At 48.3% G+C, this 19,297-nt stretch overlaps 1 protein-coding gene across 1 annotated transcript in view; it reads left to right on the forward strand.

Annotated features, from left to right (window-relative positions):
• SLC4A5 (solute carrier family 4 member 5) overlaps nucleotides 1–19,297 on the forward strand; it is a 74,834-nt gene that overhangs the window by 46,211 nt on the left and 9,326 nt on the right. The window contains exons 13-21 of the mRNA XM_066639732.1: nucleotides 1,026–1,159; nucleotides 2,040–2,311; nucleotides 9,752–9,813; nucleotides 10,834–11,034; nucleotides 12,200–12,313; nucleotides 14,714–14,875; nucleotides 15,613–15,791; nucleotides 16,970–17,042; nucleotides 18,256–18,324. Of these exons, the coding sequence (XP_066495829.1) occupies nucleotides 1,026–1,159; nucleotides 2,040–2,311; nucleotides 9,752–9,813; nucleotides 10,834–11,034; nucleotides 12,200–12,313; nucleotides 14,714–14,875; nucleotides 15,613–15,791; nucleotides 16,970–17,042; nucleotides 18,256–18,324 (1,266 nt within the window). The remainder of the gene's footprint in view (nucleotides 1–1,025; nucleotides 1,160–2,039; nucleotides 2,312–9,751; nucleotides 9,814–10,833; nucleotides 11,035–12,199; nucleotides 12,314–14,713; nucleotides 14,876–15,612; nucleotides 15,792–16,969; nucleotides 17,043–18,255; nucleotides 18,325–19,297) is intronic.

Genomic DNA, 19,297 nt, shown 5'->3' on the forward strand with positions numbered 1-19,297 from the left:
AAAACTAACTTTCATCTTGATACAAATTTCAAGGTGTTAAAAAAAATCAAGGGAAACCTCCTTCCCCCAAAACACAAACCAAGCATTTGAGCAGGTAAACACACACGCCCTTCATCCCCAGCTTATAACAAAAATTATCACAATTTATTTGATTATAAAGAACAAGTGGGGGGGGGGCTGCGAAATGGGGCAAAACTATAGGGTGGGTTGTATTGGGAGGCTTTCAAGTTTGTCCCTCACCTCACAAGGGAAGGCACACAGGGGAAAATTTTACCCCAAAGTAGTCTCACTGCTCTACACAAAACTTTCTTCTGTCTTTATTCAAAAATTTCCACTGCTCATAACACGATATCTGCTCCTTACTCAAAAACAAGAGACATTTGTTGACCTCAGAATGTCAGATGCAAGGGATGGCACCTGGATACAGGTCTCTTATTGTCTTGTGTGCTCCCTGAGGCATGTGGTGGACCATTGTGAGATGCAGGAAGCTGGACTTAGATGGGCCTTTGGCCTGATCCAGTGGGGCTGTTCTTATGTTCTTAACTACAATTCCCAGAATGCCTTGCAGGTCTCTTGTTATCTGGTGTGCTCCCTGGGGCATTTGGTGGGCCGCTGTGAGATACAGGAAGCTGGACTTAGATGGGCCTTTGGCCTGATCCAGTGGGGCTGTTCTTATTTTTTTTTTTAAAAGTCTAGCCAGCAGGCAAAACAATATTTTCTGTAAGGATCAGGTAGGTGAAGTTTTATAGGGCTGAAGGTGGATGTAGGTGCCTTTGGTGTGTGCTCATCTCTCATATGTGCATGGTGGCAGATGAAACCATGGAGCTTAGGAGCCCTCAGGACAGATCTGGCTCTGCATCATGCAACCCAAGTGGTCCAGGAGTTGCACCCCAATGTCAACAGTGACGTTGCTCCTCCTGTGGCCCTTGGTGTGCCTACCTGTCATCTTCACTGACATCCAAACAGTGCCATTTTGGGCAATGAGGAAAAAGCATTGAATGGTAACATGTTCCTTGCCCCATCAGGGTGTGATGGAGAGCTTCCTTGGCACAGCGATGGCGGGTTCCATGTTCTGCTTCTTTGCTGGGCAGCCACTCATTATCCTCAGCAGCACGGGACCCATCCTTATCTTTGAGAAGCTGCTCTACGACTTCAGCAAGTAGGTGGATGAGTTCTTGCCCTTGCCCTGAATTGCCTAGACCAGTGGTTCTCAAACTTTTAGCACCAGGACCAACTTCTTAGAATGAGAATCTGTCAGGACCACTGGAAGTGATGTCATGACCAGAAGTGACGTCATCAAGCAGGAATAACTTTAACAATTCTAGACTGTCATCCTATCCACTCTTACCCAGGAGTAAGTCCCATTTTCTATCATTGTTAAAAGCAGATACAGAGTAGCCCGTTGAAAGTACAGGTCTGTAACATTTCCCCAAAGCAGTCACATGCCATGGTAGCATCAAGTCTATTAAAAATAAAATATTGAAATGAATAGGGACCCACCTGAAATTGGCTCATGACCCACCTGGTGGGTCCCAACCCACAGACATACAGTGGCACCACTGCACAGCTTCCCTTCCTTCCCCTACCCCAGAGGCGCTGAAAGAGCTGTGCCTCCTCTGCAATGTTTAAGGCCATCACCTTAGCAAGAAATCTTCATTGAGTCATCCACAGTGCAATCTTATCCCAAAGTTGTGCCAGGGTCACTGCTGCATCAGCGGGTTGCTCGTCGTGTTCAGCACTAAGGGAGGAAGGGGAAGCAAGAGCCTGAGCAGCTCAAGACCAGTGCAGTCATCCCACTGACACTTCTATGGTCTTCTCTATGGTCTTCACCATTTGTGATGTCTCTTCGTACTTCTGGGAGACTATTTCCCACTGGTGAAAAAAGGCTGTTCTGCCCCCTGGGCCTGAAAAACAAAAGAGTTCCCAATGAGCAGGGATCAGTTATGCTACTGATAACTTAGTAGTTTTTCCCTTTTTGTCCATCTCAAAGAGGATGGATGCTGAATTTTTATTGCACCTTCTCCGGTTCCCCGTTTCAGAGGCAATGGCATAGACTACATGGAGTTTCGCCTCTGGATTGGCTTGCATTCTGCTCTCCAGTGCCTTATCCTGGTGGCCACAGATGCCAGCTTCATTATAAAATACATCACCCGCTTCACGGAGGAGGGCTTCTCCACTCTCATTAGCTTCATCTTCATCTACGATGCCATCAAGAAGATGATTGGAGCCTTCAAGTATTACCCCATCAACGCAGACTTCAAGCCGGACTACGTGACCATGTACAAGTGCGAGTGCATCGCCCCAGACCCAGGTGAGTACAAGTCCTGTTTTTTGGGTGGCAAATGGGCTGCATTGCAGAAACCACAGAACCATGTGCTGATGATGTCCTGTGTTTAAAGAAATGATTCATCCAAGAACTCTGGATGGAAATGAACAGGCAGAGGCTGAGGAGAGCCCTCTTCTGCATCTTTCTTGGGAGTTCTTTTGGTGTTGATTCTAACAACATCAGAAGAGCCCTACTGAACTGAACCAAAGGCCCATCCAAACCAGCTTTCAGTATCTCACAGTGGCCAACCAGAAGCCTCAGGGAGCGCAGAACAAGATACCTGCATTCTGGTGCCTACTTTTAAAACCAGGAGTTTCATGTAACTCTCATAGCTTGTCATCTGTGGTGGGCTTTTCTTCTAGAAATCTGTCCTTTTGAAGGCATCCAGGCCAGGTGCTTATCACCACATCCTGTGGCAAGGAGTTCCACAGATTAATTGCACACTCTTTTGCAATGAGTTCTGGACCAATAAACAAGAATTTTGGGATGAGTGCTGTGCAGGAGGCAAGCAATATAGCAGAAGTGCAAAGTGGGTAAGGGAAAAGATCTCCCCTTGCCACAGCCCAGATCAGTCCTCAGCCCCCAGCAGTTGCTTGGCAAGAGGTTGAGGATTTCAAATTTGCATGTCCCATGTCACCCCTAGTTTGGTGCTTAGCTTCCACCAGGCTGGGTTTGGGGAGGGAGGGAGTTTAAAGCAGCTTTCTAACCCTCTTGGTTGTAAAGATAAGCTTGAAAACATGTGGGGCAGAGTGTGAAATCCAGAAATCATCAGGGTCAGGACCTTGGTCTCCTGCCTAGTTCCTGGTTGCTCCCTATTTATCCAAGGAGAACAGATGGCGCAGAACTGGAAAAATATGATCACATTTGGATGATTTCTCTATGATGAAGAAATCCATTTTCCTTGCATACAAAATTTAAAGACCCCTCCCCGCCCCCAGAAAGGAGATGGGTCTTAGTTGCAGCTGAATATTTAGTAAGGAAAGGACACAGAAATGTCTCCATGTCCTGACTCTTGTTCCCCAGTTGTGTGTGTGGGAGACGGGATCAAGCCATTTGTACGGAGAATGCAGGTGGGTGGTTGTGGAGATGCCTCTTCTTCTAGTTGGATATTCTGAGATCTGTTTGCCCACTCTGGGATTGCTGTGTGCTGCAGAGACCACCTTCTCCAGTCTACACTCCAGTGGGGGTGGCCCTGGGAGTGAGGGCTCTTGTGCAGCTCCCATTCCTTTTAGTGGGGCCTGTGCAGGAGAACCTCCAAGCGAATCTTCTGCAGTGGCTTCAAGATGAGGGTGTGCATTTTGTTTTTGGTCCAAGTAAGACTGACAATTGAAAGTACAGATACTGGAGGACTTTTATCTGTCCATCAACAGACATTCCTCCCCAACACCTGCAGTTTGCTTATTAGCAACCATTACAAATTTGGCTTCCAGTTCATCAGTATCCTCTTCCCCTTCCCCAGGCTCCCTTTTCTTTCCAAAAAGTTCCACTAACTTCGAAGAAAAGGCAAGAAATTGCCCTGTTTAGAATGAATGGCACCAAGATCCCAACCCACTGCCCCATCTGAGGACTCCCCACCCTTGGAGCAAGAATTATCCATACTGAGGTCTTGCAGCTGGGCAAAAGGGAAAAAGCAAAGAGCAGATCTTTATCTGATAACCAGGAGGACTGCCAGTCTTGGACCCCCCGTCTTCTTCCTATCTCTTGCTCCTGCTCTTCTGCTTGGAGAGGAGGAGCAAGATGGGAAATATAGCTTCTCCAAGTACAGCTGGAGCAGAGAGAAGCCCTTTCCACCTCTCCAAAGACTCTTTCAAGGGCCTGATTCTGGGGGGAGGGGTGGTGACACCTTCCCCCAAAGTAGCTTGAGGGAATATTATTATTATTTCCACTCCTTCTAATCAGTCGTCATCATCTCCACCACCACCACCTGGTGATAGCTGATGGTTTCTAGATATGGAGTCCTAGATATCCTGAGATATCTAGGATATCTAGAAGTATTTCTGCAGAATATGAGCAGTTCCAAGTAAGGCTGCCTTTTGCAGTTCATAATTTGTTTATTAATAATAATAGGGAGGGATAGTTACTCTCCTCCTGCTAAAAATAAGTGGGGAGCCCCACTTGGAAAAGTGCCTCCCTATTTGGCCCAGTTAGCAGGGGCTGAGAATACCTCGTTTTCCCAGCGCTCAAGCTGTGTCCCGCTGGGCAAATGTCGCCTTCCCCATCATGTGAGTTCATTGCAGTCTGGTATGGTGTGTGTTGTACAAGCACCTATTGGCTAGTGTTGTGATGTTACTGATGATAACCAACCCAACCATTCCTCTTTCCACCTGTGCCATTTTGTGAGCTCTGCTTTCCTCAGTCACCTTTACTGTTGTGCGTTGTGCCTTCTGTGGCTATGTCTGGCACCCAGTGATCAGTAGTTCAAGACTCCCAAGAGCCAAGTGGCCCTTTTCCCATGAGAAGCTCTCAGGTGTCACTAACAGGACGCAGCTGCACCGGTCAACTATTCTCAGCACTTTTCAGCCCCTCTTGCTCAGTTTGCATGCACATGGGAATGATGTGGCCACTGACTGAAGAGCAAGGGAGAGTCATTTTTGTTTTAAATGGAGATACAGGCAATATAGACACAATACGGTACTGATTTAAGTATTGCATTTGAAAGCAATCTCAGTTGCTTCAAACCTATAGTACTTAGACCCCAATCCTAACCAACTTTCCAGCACTGGGGCATTGTGCCAATGGGGCATGTGCTGCATCCTGCAGTTGGATGCCAGTCACGGAGGCCTCCTCAAAGTAAGGAAATGTTTGTTCACTTATCTCGAAGCTGAATTGCCCTTACCTCATGCTGGGAAGTTGGTTAGGATTGCGCCCTTAAGCAGCTTACAAAGCACTTTGCAGTTCTTTTGTGTCACTGCTTTTCCCCATTGCATCATGGGAGATAGGGTAAGCTCAGGGATCATTACTTGCCCCAGGTCTCCAAAGGAGTTTCATAGCTGCACATGGCTGAGATTGGAACCCGGACCTCCCACAAGCAAACCCAAGAGCAGCACCAAACTGGCTGTTCTAATTTTTCATGCACCAAAGGTGCTGCTCCTCTTCCAAGGGGACATAACATTTGCCTTGCTAATTGCAGGCAAATTGTCACTAGCTTAAGACTTCAGATGCTCTCCCAGACTGGACGCTTCAATGGAAAAAGCAACTCTTGGGTACATGCGTCTGCAAGCACACCCAGTTCTGCTCCTGCCATTGAAATGAATGGGACAGTCTACATGTGCCAGAGCTCTGTGTGTCAGCTGGAGCAGATGCAAGGATTGAGATGAGAGCAAAGGTTTTTCACAGGAGCCTCATCTTGTCCAAAGCAGGCTGACACTGTGCCAACTATCAATCTCACAAAATAGCATTTTGCTCTCAGTGGTTGTGCTCTCTCAGAGAGCTTTCCAGTTGCTCAGAAAGCAGCATGGGTGGAATCTGGTTCTTTGATTGGCCAAGGAGAGGGAGGTGAATTTGACCTGACAGCAGAGTCCAGACCACTTTATCTTGGGCGTCCAAGAATGAGCCCGAAGCCACTCTGAGGTCAGCTTGCTAGCCATTGATCTGGGCTCAGCACACAACCACAGTTTGGCCTGCAGTCCCTTCCTGGCCCTGTGTATGTTGTTGGGAGCTTCCCAGTGTCAGCTGGTCCTGGACTGATTAAGAGGCCTTGTGAAAGACCCTTTAATTTGGCCCCCAAAGGACTTCCACGGTAACCATCTCTCTCCTTGACATTTTGAGAGTGTGTGTGATCATCTCCTTTTGGTCCTCTTCTTCTTTTTTTCATTTTTTGCTCATTTTGATTTTTTTTGACTACTGTAACTGATTTGTACCATATTTGTCTCTGCTGCACACATCTCTCTGGCTGCTTTCAATCTCAAGTGAGTATCATTTTATAAATATTAAAATTATTTAATATTTGATACTCTTACCTTTTTTGTGCTTTTAGCTTCAGTCCCTCCTTCAGTCCACACACAGGCCCATCCCATTAAAAACCTTTCAGAAACAGCCAGTGCTGCAGTCTTTTTTCAATGGGGTCATACAAGCGATCGCTTTTAAAAGGTCGCCAAAGACATGTCTGGTTTGGGAAAAGCGAAAGGTTGCAGAAAGGAGCGTGATGTGTTGCAGATTGGGAATTAATGGAGGCAAATGTCTCATGAGCTCAGCTTTGCCTCCCCCAGCAGCAAAATGTCGATTTAGTAGCACCAAAACGCTGATTCTAATCCAGCAATCACTTCTCCTTCATTAATTCTTTAAAGGTTGTCTAGCGCAGCAAGATTCTCGTTTGTCCTCTTCAGAAGAGCTGGCAGCTTTGCTGAGGGGCGGCACAGCGAGAATCAAATCAAGTCTCACTTTCTGCAGGTTTTACTCTTCGGGAGATGGCAACACATATTGAGATGCATGTTTGGCATCAGGTGGGACGTAATTTTAGGCATCCTCTTTGCCAGCACTGTTGTTCTGTAATGTGGAGCAGTAATGGCTTAGGTATTGGCCTCTGAGGACCTGGGGTCTATGACCCTCACATAGGAAAAACTGGCAGGATGCTGGATGGTTGGGTATGTAGTCGTGGGTAGGAGACAGGCAGGTGGGGGTGCGGACTATCTTGAGCCACCTTGCCAGGTGGCCAGGGTTGGTGTGACAAGGGTGTGTGGAAATAGTGAGGTGATAAAATTGGGTGGGGGGGTTCTCTGCAAGACTTAGAGGAGCCAGAGAGGTGCAGGGCTGCTCTTGGATCACTAGCTGTTTGATGCAACCAGGGGCACCTGAGAAGCCACAAGGAGGGCTTTCTGAGGTGTATCTGTCAACATGTGATGTGGCCTGGTGGGAATGTTGTTTGTTTGATTAATCAGTAGTGTGCAAGAGAAGGGCTATGAAGTGTGGCAAAACTGCAGGGGGTGGAGGAGGCTTTAGTATTCCTCCCCCCCCCCATGGTTTGGATCCCAATTACGCCCCCCACCATATGGCCTGTTTTTAGTGGGGATAAAACTTGCATAGGAAGCCAACACACATACCTGGTTGATTCTAGTGGTTTCACAGCCCCCTCCCCTCACTGCTATTTTCAAACAGGCACACCTGCTAGGCCACATTATTCATTTTGTGTAACAGACAGAGCAGGGGTTGGCAACCTACAGCCTGCAGGCCGAATCCGGTGCGCCCCCCAACTCACCCAGCCCGCATGGAGCTCAGCTTGGGAGGCAGAGCCTTCTGCCCAACTTGCCGCACAGCAACACACAGACTTGCAAGCCTGGACAGACCATTCTGCCATGCCCTGCCTGGCACACAGCAAACTGGGAGGAAAGCTTTTCCTCCCAAGCCCAGCTCTGTGCAGCTGCTTCCAGGAGCTCAGCAACCTGGAAGTTTAATGATGGCATGATGATGTCACTGCTGGACCTCCAGCCCCTTTGCCCATAAAGGTTGCCGACCCCTGATCTAGAATGACCCTAAGGAAGGATCTGTTGCAAGATCCTTTCTTGGATCTCCCCAGAGCTTCCTATGATCACCTCAAGCTTGACCAAGCTTGAAAACAGACAGAAGACATTTGCATAGAGAAGAAAAAACTGCCGTAATTGGGATCTTCAAAGTCACGACTCTTTGCAAAGCCCCTCTTCGGAGACCCTGGAATGCTATCGCCGATGCTTGCTTTTGCTAGCTGCTGTATTCATTCTGCTGCTGTCTGGCATTTCTGTTTTCCCTTGAATGGCAGCAGAAATTCTTGCTCTTTTAATGTATTTTCTCCTGGAAAGCCTGGGCGGGAAAGGAGTAGACAGAATCCTCTTCCTTGCAGTGAGAACTGGAGATGATGGCAGATGAAGCACAGCTCCTAGAGAAGAGGCCACCCACTGAGCTGGTATTTTCAAGGGAAGGGATGTTTTCTTTCATTCATCTTGTCCTTAAAGCCATGGTCTTGAATCCATAAATTCCAAACCCAAGAGGTGGGGTTTTTGGGGGGGTGTTTTGTTTTTCCTCCTACCAAAGAGGGCTACTGACCTTGATTATGAGGGAGCCAGTGGTTCATTGCTCCACTGGGAGGCCAAATGTTCTGCCAAGCTGGGTCGCAGCACCTCCTCCTGTCCCATAGAAGCAACTCTGCACCAGGTGGGTGTTCTCTTGTGTGTGTTGAACGGTGGTCTTTTTAACCTAAGACGTGATTGTTTGGAGGCAGCAGTGAGCACAAAAGTAATTTTGTTAGCCATGTAAAGAGTAACAGTGGGAATGTGGCGAATGACTGGGAGATGACGGGTGGTTTGTTTTAGAGGAGAAACATCTGGTTGTGCATCTCCCTCGCACAACTTTGTAAGTGGCTTCTGTACCTTTGTGCAGAAGTTTTTCTTCTTTAGCAAAGCCGGCCTTAAGAGTTGTGGTCCCCAGTGCAAAATAATTTTCCAGGGGGGGTCACCGTCCACAGCCCCCCTACTCACTGGGATGAGTGACAGCAGCAAGAGACCTGGTAGCAGCATCACCGCCAACGGCTTCGAGGTAGATTTCAAGCCAATCAGACACAGGGGTGGGCAGAGGGAGGGCCATCCAGTGACAATGCTTCATTCACTGTGCTTTCCTCAGGATTCCATGCAGGATTGTCAGCTACAGAGCAAGCTGCTGTTTGCCGGTTCTCCACTCACTGCCCCAGTGCTTGGCCCCTCCAGGGGCTGGGCCCAGTTTGGCCCAATTGCCTTAAGGCTGGCCCTGTTCTTTAGCATACCATTGTAACCAATTGTAGTTGGCAGTTAGGATGTCCGGATGGAAAGAGTTATGAGATCTGTTTAGGGTCTGTCTCAGCCTCTTCCAAGATGGAAACGAGTCTGGTGTGGGCTGCAGAATCCACCCCCTAGCCTGAGCATCTGAACTGGAGCTTTGCCTCTTCGCCGTGGAATCTTTTAGGAACCCTGACGTTCCATCGCTATCAGAGGAGACAAACTGTTATGGTGATCCTGAAAAGTATTCAGGGGGCTTCTGGCAAGTATCTGAAGCACCCCGGCCCCCCCAAAAAAAGACTGCATTGGAGGGCCATGCGCATGATGTTAATCAGGGAGAAGTTTCTGCTGGAGTTAGAACCAGGGTTTGTACTCCAGCTCCCCCAACTTCATTTCAGGCAGGCAGATGTTTCCTTCTTAACTCACCAATGGCTCAGAAATTCTCATGTTATCTCAGACTTCCTTCTGCTACATTTCTACATTGAGACAGAATTTTATAATATTTGCAAGCTGAGTGCCTGGCAGTGAGATTGTGCTGGAACTGAGTGGGGATTGGGACTGGCTTTTGCCAGTGAAACTGCAGTGTCCCAAATGGTGCACACCGGTGTCAATAACCCATAGTATAAGCAGTTTTTCACACCTGGAGGAAGACGTTGTCTTGTTTAATATATATTTTTTTAAATCTTAACAAACTCCTTTTCTGCAGTGAATACAACATTGTTCAATGCTTCAGTCCCACTGGCACCAAACAACACTAACATTTCTGTGGTAAGTAGCTGGGCCGCTTTCATTTTTCTTTCTCCCCCTCCCCCAATCAAGTCAATTGATCCCAAAGGTATTTGTTGTGGTGAACAAACAATATATATATTATTTGTATATGGCATGTATATAGCTATATAGCAGGGATGGCCCCACCACTGCTTGTGAGATGACAAGTTGCCACCTGCTTTAACATAACTGTTAAAGGTCCAGGAACCCTAAAGCTGAAAGGTTGGCCACCCCAATCTAAGGAGTACAAAGTGACGCCGAGGAGATTCTGATTTTGTCTTCACAAATATCCCTGTGAAGGTTGAGAAATAGTGACTTGCTCAAGGCTGCCCGGTGAGGTTCACAGAGGAGAGGATTTGGGGCACAGGGCCATGGCTCAGGTGGAGACCGGTTGTGAGTCAGAAGGTTTCACGTTATAGGGTGAAACACTCTAGCCTTAGGTGGGTTCTCTACCCCAGGAGAAGATACTTGGTCTCCACTCACCTAACTGTCTCCACTCACCTAACTGAATTTTGGCCACTCTTTCCTCATACATTTGTCCATTCAAACTCATGGTGATGTTGCATTGACTGAACCGAGACTTTGGTCTCTGCCTGGTCTCTGAAAGGCCGCGTCTCACTGCACGTTTTGCAGTCCGGTTTCATGAACTGGAAACTGCAAATCGGGGGAAATGATCACCACCAATGCATGGTTCAGTTACTCTCACAATAAGTTTAAAGGTTGTCCAAGACTTGTTGAAAGAAGTGAATGTGCATTCTGATCATTCACAAAGAGCATTGCACAAATGTGCAAAGCTGCATTCGTGTTCGGCTCTGACATTAAAGTTCTGCTTCTCCAGTGGGAACTTTTTAAGGGTGGCCTGTGATTGACCCCCCACCAGCAAGCTATTCCTTTGCTGCATTGAAGGGTTCAGTTACCTTTCAGTTTTGGATGATGAATGCAACATTTGATTTGACAGCGAGTGAAGACCAGGGATTGATCAGTATTCTACTAATCTTGTTTTCTTCTTCGACCCCCAAGTACAACCCTATTAATGTCACAGCTCTGGACTGGACCCAGCTGAGCAAGAAGGAATGTTTGAAGTATGGAGGAAGCCTGGTGGGGAAATCCTGTAAATTTGTCCCTGATTTGGCCCTCATGTCCTTCATTCTTTTCTTTGGGACTTATTCCATGACTCTGACCTTGAAAAAGTTCAAATTCAGCCGCTACTTTCCCACAAAGGTAAGAAAAGGCACAGAGACTTGAAATGGTAAACATCGTTTTCTCTTACAAAATGTGATAGTCTGGTTAGGCACCTGACATGCACACCCAGCTGTGAGCAATTGGAATTGGGACAGAGAAAGGCCAAAGACTGTAAAGCCAAAGACAGAGTTACAGTCCCTTAATTACCCAGTTACCCTTAATCCCTGGGTTAAGCGGGCATATGGATTGGCTAGCTCATGAGCAGCAGCGCTGCTTCACAATTTCTGCGTGAAGATCTTCCATCCCTTCTTCTCTTTTGCAAACTGGTTCATGTGTACTGGGTGCTGGTATTGATATATTAATGATTGCAAACTCTAGGCCAGTGATTTTCAACCCGTGTGCCATGAAAGCTCCACAGGTTTGCTGTGGGAGTTTGGAGCACAGTGCTTGAAAATCACTCTTCCAGATTCTGGTCCTATCCATGCTTTCCTGGAAGTAAGCCCCATTGCCTATAATGGGACTTACTTCTGAGTAGACATGCATAGGATTGGGCTCGAAGTGTTTGTTCCTCTTCCCCAACTCTACCAGAGTTGGAGGAAGTTGGAGGAAGAGAAACAGACAATTTGTTACTACGGTCAGTTGCCCTAGAAAAAGAGCTACAGAACCGAGATGAGTCTCCCAGAACCCAGAAGTGACATCACAAGAGGCAAAGATCATGGAGAAGACCATGGAGGTCAGTGTGCCGTGAGCAGAAAAATGTTGAAAATCGCTGCTCAAAGCATACCAGTGTCTTCTGTGGAGACAGTAGTTTCCATTTTTATTTGTTTGGGCTTTTTTTGAACCCGTTGTTTATTTTGAAGTGCACTTCTCTGAGCCTGTGTGAAAACCAAAGGGAAACATTTTAATAATTAATTTTTTAAATAAAAAAAATTGAGCTTCCCATTTTAGAAGAAGCACTCCTCTATTTCCTGGAAATAGGCAAAGGTTTATTTTGGGATAGTGAGGAGCAGCACCGAAATGCAGACCACAATGACAAGATTGCAGAAAAGGCCCTGTGGGAACTTTGATATCGTTGAGTTTCTGAAAAGCAAACTTTGGGGGACATCCTGAGTGGCCCTATTTCCCTTTGCAATCAAAATGCGATCAAGCCCTCCCCATCACCCCACATAACCTGCCTTTTCCTTCCCACCTCGTCTACCTCTAGGTCAGGGCCCTGATTGCTGATTTTTCCATTGTCTTCTCCATCCTGTTCTTCTGTGGAATAGATGCCTGTTTTGGACTGGATACACCCAAGTTGCATGTGCCCAGTATCATTAAGGTTTGGATGCCCTTGTGGGGTCGACACCCTCTCTCTTCCTAACGCCCTCTTGCTCCTTTCTCTGACCTGCTTCTTGCAGTAGTTTCTCTGTCAAAGCTCAGGGTTTTATTACCACTTCATAAATCAGTTCAGACTGGTGCAACCACAGGGATAGCAATCACAGGGATAGCAACCAAGGTACTCCATGCTATCCCATAAAGTCCATGCTATCCTATATATTTAGGGGTGCAAAATGAAGTACAGGTCCAGCCTATTTCTACACGGATTTTTTATACACGGATTTGACTCAACACGAATGGCCCCTGCAAATGAGAAGGAATGTGCTGATCCCTGGAGAAGGGGAAAATGCACCCTTTAAAATCAGTTTAAAAAACTGAACAGTCCTTTAACAACAGCCTCCTTAATGGGGGGGGGGCCATTGGCTGACAATCCATCAATGCTTCTCTCTCCAGGCGACCCCTCCCTTCCCCCTGAGCACTGAAAGAAAGGTGATCTCCTTGTATTGGTGAAGGGAGGGGCTGAGTGAAGCTCCTTTCTAAGCTCTTAGAGGACGACTGTTTGATGGATTGTCTTCTTAATGATTCTTATCTTACATCACAAAGGTCATCAAGGCTGTTTTTAAATCACTGGAGCAAAGAAATTTTGTTTTTTAAATTGATTTGCTATAGTGCGTTTTTTTTGCCATCCTTGGTGCTTGGAAGGGAACCCACTTGAATAATAGTATCAACCTGTATTGTGCCATCAGGGTCCTGAGTGTCTGAGATGCTGGAGGGCCCAGCCAAGTACCAGCCGAAAGCTGTGCCTTGGCCTTCTCTTGGGCATTCCAGAGGACCTTGAGATGCACCTCTTGAATCATGCAGTACAAATGATGCTTGAAGGGAGGGGGGGGCAACTTTTGTTGGCCACTAAGTGAACTCAGATCCCGTATGTTGCAAGATGTGTTCAAATTCAAATACATTGGGTCCTTTTATCTGCAGGCTCAGATCTGAGCAACCTCTGATGCCTTCCCACCTCCTCAGGAGGCCTCCAGGACATAACTGGAAGCTACTTCTGGTTCACATCCTTGGTTTCCAGTTGCATCCAGGAGGTGTTCTGAGACGCAAGGAGGCCCATCACCCACTCCTCTACATATAATTGCAGCAGCTGGGACTCCAGCACCTGCAGATTTCTGTATCTGTGGGGAGTCCTGGAACCAAACCCCCACGCATATTGAGGGCCCAGTGTAGTCATTTTTAAACTCCTCTTATTTTTCTCCACGCTGGATTAGCAGTTCTGCATGTTTGAACTATTTTCTTAACCAATGTCTGTTCATTCTTCAATCAGTATTTTAACACGGCCTCTCTCTCTCTCTCTCTCTCTCTCTCTCTCTCTCTCTCTCTCTCTCTGCCTTTTTTGTGTACGTTCTCTCTCTCTCTCTCTCTAGCTCCGTAAACTTATTAGCGACTTCTCTATCTTCATGTCCATCCTCATGTTTGTCGGTCTTGATGTTTTGTTTGGACTGAACACACCAAAACTGCAAGTGCCTACAGATTTTAAGGTAAAAGAAGAGAACTGCAGCTTGTCCAGCTGGATGGAATCCAAAAGACCGGCCTGCCCCATTCCTCCCACATCCCTGCTGCCACCCCAGACACTTCACACTCCCTATCAGCCTGCACAGCTTGAAGGAGCCAGAAGGGGTGATGACCTAGAGGGAGTTTGCTAAACTGAAGTAGCCTGCCTATTTCAGTTTTGCTTAAAGTTTTATTTTTTTATTTTTACTCTCCCTTGGGAAGATGCCTGCTTGGTCTCCCCTATCCTGTCAGCTCAGCCTATGCATTCCTTCCAGTTTCTGAGTGGTTGCATGATCACGGGTGGGGGGGGGGAGGCTGAACTCTCGCAGCCCAAGAGACTTTCCGAGACCATCTGAGTCTCTCTGAGATACTAGAGTTGCGGCAATGAGAGCTCAGCCACTATGACTGTGCAGGCGCTGGGGCTTCCGGATAGCCTCTAGAACGCCTGGTGGTGTGACGTCACCTGGGAGCTCCATATGCTGTGGCCTCCCCAGCACTGGACCTCGCTGCACATCACTGCTGCTTAGGGGCGTGCAGTGTCCCACAATCTAGGTTGCACTGCAGGCAGGGGTGATTTTAATTCTGCCCAGTTCTCAAAGCTTAGTTGACCTGAGGGAGCCCTTCCATTGTCGTACCGAGGCTTTCTCCCACTTTGACTGTCGCACTTTTGATGTCAAGATCTGAAATGGGAGAGAAACCATCTTCCTGCTCAGGGTGGCGCATGCAGTGGGTGATGCTCCAAGCCCACAGGCAAGCAATGTCTTGCTACCAGGACTCCTTTCCTTTCTATTCTGCCCTGCAGTTGCAAGGTGGCGATAGGTAACCTTCCACCCCTCACCTGTGCTTTCAGCCCACTCGCCTAGACCGAGGATGGTTCGTCTTCCCATTTGGGAAGAACCCCTGGTGGATCTACTTGGCCAGTGCACTCCCAGCTCTCTTGGTCACCATCCTGATCTTCATGGACCAGCAAATCACAGCAGTCATAGTCAACCGGAAGGAGCACAAGCTGAGGGTATGGCCTGCTTTTTCCTTCCATACCCATATTTGCCAGTAGAGTACAGGTGGAATATCCCTTATCTGAAATGCTTGGGACAGGAAGAGTTTTGGTTTTCAGATTTTGGGGGGACTTTGGAAGCTTGTGTAAGGTTGCAGTTTTGCAAGTTTGTGCCTCCCTCAGAAGGAATCCCCACCAAAGTCCACAAGGCTTACTGCCAAGGGGCAGCACCCACACATGTAAACCTTTGCTTTCTGCCACCCATCTTTGCAGTTGTCTTCCTGCACATTCCTAAAGCAGCCAAGCATTTCCCTCCCCAGCAGCTCTTCTTTCATTAGACTGATGCTGCATCCCAAGGCGCTGTTTCATTCAGCCAGGTGTGGGAAAGCAAACTCCCCTGGGGGTCTTGGGGTGGGAGTGGCCCAAGCACCGTGGTAATGTTTCAGATTTTGGAGTATTTGGGGATTTTGGTTAAGGGATACTCGACCTGTATTAAACCTTTTCAGAGAGCAAGAATGGACTTGTAGCCTGAAAGAGGACACTGATGCAGGAGACTCACATTCTAACCCACCTAGGCCATCTTGCACGTTGCATTCCCCATGTGTTAACTGTTGGTTTCTCCAGCGTGTTGGGAAGAGGAGTTGGCCCAGACACTTCACCTCAGGATCCCACCCCTGTTTTCACTGTTTCTGCTGCTATTGCCCCCACGTTAGCCCCGAGGGTGGAATTCATCTCCTCCTGTCTTGACCTTTCAGAAAGCGGCTGGGTACCACCTGGACCTCTTCTGGGTGGGCATCCTCATGGCTGTCTGCTCTTTCATGGGCCTGCCATGGTACGTGGCAGCCACAGTCATTTCCATTGCACACATCGACAGCCTGAAGATGGAGACAGAGACCAGTGCACCGGGAGAGCAGCCTCAGTTCCTGGGAGTGAGGTGAGAGTCCCCTTGGAGCCAGCTCCAGAAGATTAGGAGGCAGCAATGCCAAGACAGTAAGAAAAGATGAGTATACCAAAATGTGCAGAGGACCTTCCTAGGGAGGCAGAGCCCACTCGCCCATGAACACAAACGCTACTCCTTGGATCCAATGTGTGTCCACTCCAGACTTGAACAATCTAAGAGGCATTCACATACCTGCAGGACCTGCCTTAGGAGATGCAGGGCCCAATGAATGGGGCCCCTCCCCTGCAGGATTCCCACCAGAATGAGCTCAGGGCTGATAGCACCCCATGCAAAGTGTGGCACCCAGAAGTAGGTGGCAGTAACATGATAACATGTTACCAAGTGCTTCCCGGGCAAGGAGGGGCAATTTCAAGCCAATGGGACTCAGGGGCTGGTAGCAGGGAGGGCCATCCAACAGCCACACTCCACTTGTAGTGCTCTCCACACAACACCTCAGCATGGAAGATTCCATGCCAGAGTATCAGCTATAGAGCAGGTTCCAGCTGCAGGTGCTCTGCTCGCTGCCCCAGTGTGAAGCCCCACTGAGTGTGGGGTCCAAACTCGCCCTAAGGCCAACCTTGGCTCTGGAACAGGGCCGGACACATGTGCAAACGCTCTCTCAGTCCAGGCTGCATCTCTTCTGCCACCTTAGTGTGGTGCTGCCTGGAAGTGACCTCTCAGACTCCGGCAAGTGCCACACCCCACTGGACCTGTGCAAGGGGGGGGGAGCTTATGAGTGGGGCCCAACATAGGTCAAAGCTGCTTGTGGGGGGAGGGCATTGGCTTGGGAGCATGTGGCTTCACAGTGGCCAGCGTCCATGACATCAGAATGGCTTGAGAGGGTCCTTGACTCTTTCCACCAGGTCCTCATTTCACTTCAAAGAGATTTTGCAGTCTTTTGAAGCACTACAAAAACATGCAAGGTCTCTTTGACCTGCGACGAATCTGGTGGGGCAGGAAAGTGTTGTGCACAGACAGCAAACTGATGGGAGACCCTTTGCACACTGGTAGGGGCAGCACTGTGCATAGAGTGACCCAAAAATTGCACAGAAGTTGACGTGGTGCTCTCTCATTTTGAACTTGCCTCCCACCCTTTCAGTCACGGGGTGTGCAGAAAACTGGAAGCTCTTGGAGCCTTAAGGTCCCGTTTCACTGTCTTTGTCCTTTGACAGGGAGCAGAGAGTTACGGGGATCATTGTCTTTGTCCTGACGGGGATCTCTGTCTTCTTGGCTCCTATTCTGAAGGTAAAGCCTCCTTTTCCCCCTTCCAGGGACCACTGACTGCCCTCCTCCTTTTCCACGTAGGGGTAGCAATGATCCCCAGTTTGAGTCAGAACTCTGGGTCTGCACCAGATTGTCTTTTATAAATAGAAATACAACAGTCAGGATCCAAAGAACTGTGTCCAAGGGATTGTGTCCAAAGGGGCTTTTAATGTGTGGCTCATGCAGAACTCTACCCATACACCACATGGCAAGCACTTATAGAACAGGGACGTATGGTGGGTGGGAGGCAGGTGGGGCAGAGCTTCCCCACTGGAGTCCTTTGAAAAGTACCACTGCCATGTGAGGCACCCAAGCAGCCACAGCCCACACACTTTGCATTTGGGTCGCAGGTTGTGGCCGCTTGCACACCTCACATGGTGGTAGCACTTTTTGAAGGACTCCAGTGTGGAGGCCCTGCCTCACCCACCCCACCCACTGCATGCCCCTGTTTTGGAATTGAAAAGCCCACAGGCACACCTTAAGTGTAACCTCTGGGCCCTGGCAACACTCTCCAGGATCCAGAACTGCAGAGCTGTTTCAACGCTTGCATGTAGACATTTGAGCTGCCATCAGATTAATCGCAGAGTAAATCCTGAGTTTGTTTTCTTGGAAATAGATCCCGTCTTGTTCAGTGGGACTTGCTCTCAAGCAAGCACTTGTAGAGCTGCGACCTTAATGGGCCTGCTGGCTAGAAGGCAGGCTGTGCCCAACACTGGCCTTCACTGGTTAGCAGCCCAATAAAAAATCACATCCTTTCCGCAGGGGTGGCTCAATCAAGTCCATTGTCCAACTGGAATGTCAAAAGATCCATGTCTCTTCACAGTGTTGCCTCCTCAAATGAGATTTAAAGAAAATATGTCCCTTGTGCAAATGTAGAGTGAGGGGTGGGGTTAGTGGAGCAGTCCTTCCTGCTTTAAGTCCCATGTGAGGATGGAGCCTGTGGAGGGAAGCAGGTGGTCTGATTCGCATTTGCTTCTAGCAAACACGGAGCAGATCAATGCAGCTCACCTCTGCAGCAGGCTGGAGGGAGGTGGCAGCAGATGGGCACCCTGAACCTGCTTCCTCCTTCCCCCCTGGCATCTGCCACAGATATGAACCACAGCAGCCATCTCATGACTGGGCCAGCCCTGCCTGTCTGCTTAACAAAGGGGAGCCCCTGAAGAGCTGCCTGCCTGCTTTTGTTCTCTTTCTGTAGTACATCCCCATGCCTGTGCTGTATGGAGTCTTCCTCTACATGGGAGTGGCCTCGCTCAATGGCATCCAGGTAAGTGGCCTGCCAGGTTAGCACCAGTTTTGTCCATCACTCTCTCTCTCTCTCTCTCTCTCTCTCTCTCTCTCTCTCTCTCTCTCTCCCATTCATGTTCTTGTGTAATTGGCCAGGTTGTCACTTAACTGGCACGCGGTTTTCTCAGAAATAAACAGGTGACCACAGTGGAATGTGACCTCGCATGGCATACACCGCTTGCCATTTTAAGCATTATTATCAACAAGCCTGGAGGCAGGCTGTGCAGCATGGCCTTTCCCAGTTTGAAGAGACACTTTGCCAACAGTCTGAGGCTAAGAGGCAAAGAAGGAAGGCCCATAGCCAGGGAGACAGACCAGGGACAGGCTGCACTTGCTCCCGGTGTGGAAGGGATTGTCACTCCCGGATTGGCCTTTTCAGTCACACTAGACGCTGTGCTAGAACCACCTTTCAGAGCGCGATACCATAGTCTTTCGAGACTGAAGGTTGCCAATACAATATCAACAAGAACCAGGCTGTCAGAACAGTGCTGAAAAGATGTACAGTAACTCTCTGGAGCTGCGGTACTTCTTCTAAGGAGCAGCTGTTATTTGCTAAAGAGCTGAGCAGGTGGCCAAAACTCTTCGGACCAAAAGTTTTCTCTGCATTAAAAAAACTGAAGGAATTTGCACAGAGAGAGCATTTCCTTTGTTTCTAGCAATCTAGTGCTGTCCAAAAATCTAAACCAGTTATTTTCAGCCTGTGTACCATGGAATATTTGTGTGCCACAAAAAGTCCACAGGTGTGCCGCATGAGTTTGGAGCACAGTGGCTGAAAATAGCTGAAAAACTTTTCTGGGTTTGGCAACTCTGTTCCTAGAGCAATTGTCCATAGTAACAAATTGTCTGTCCCACTTTCTCTGCCAGAGGAAAAGAGAGAGACAATTCATTACCCCAAACCGTTGCCCTAGAAACAGAGCCGCAGAACCCGGAAGAGGCTCCTGGAAGTGACGTGA

Source organism: Tiliqua scincoides, chromosome 11, assembly GCF_035046505.1.
Source record: "Tiliqua scincoides isolate rTilSci1 chromosome 11, rTilSci1.hap2, whole genome shotgun sequence".
Lineage (NCBI taxonomy): Eukaryota > Metazoa > Chordata > Lepidosauria > Squamata > Scincidae > Tiliqua > Tiliqua scincoides.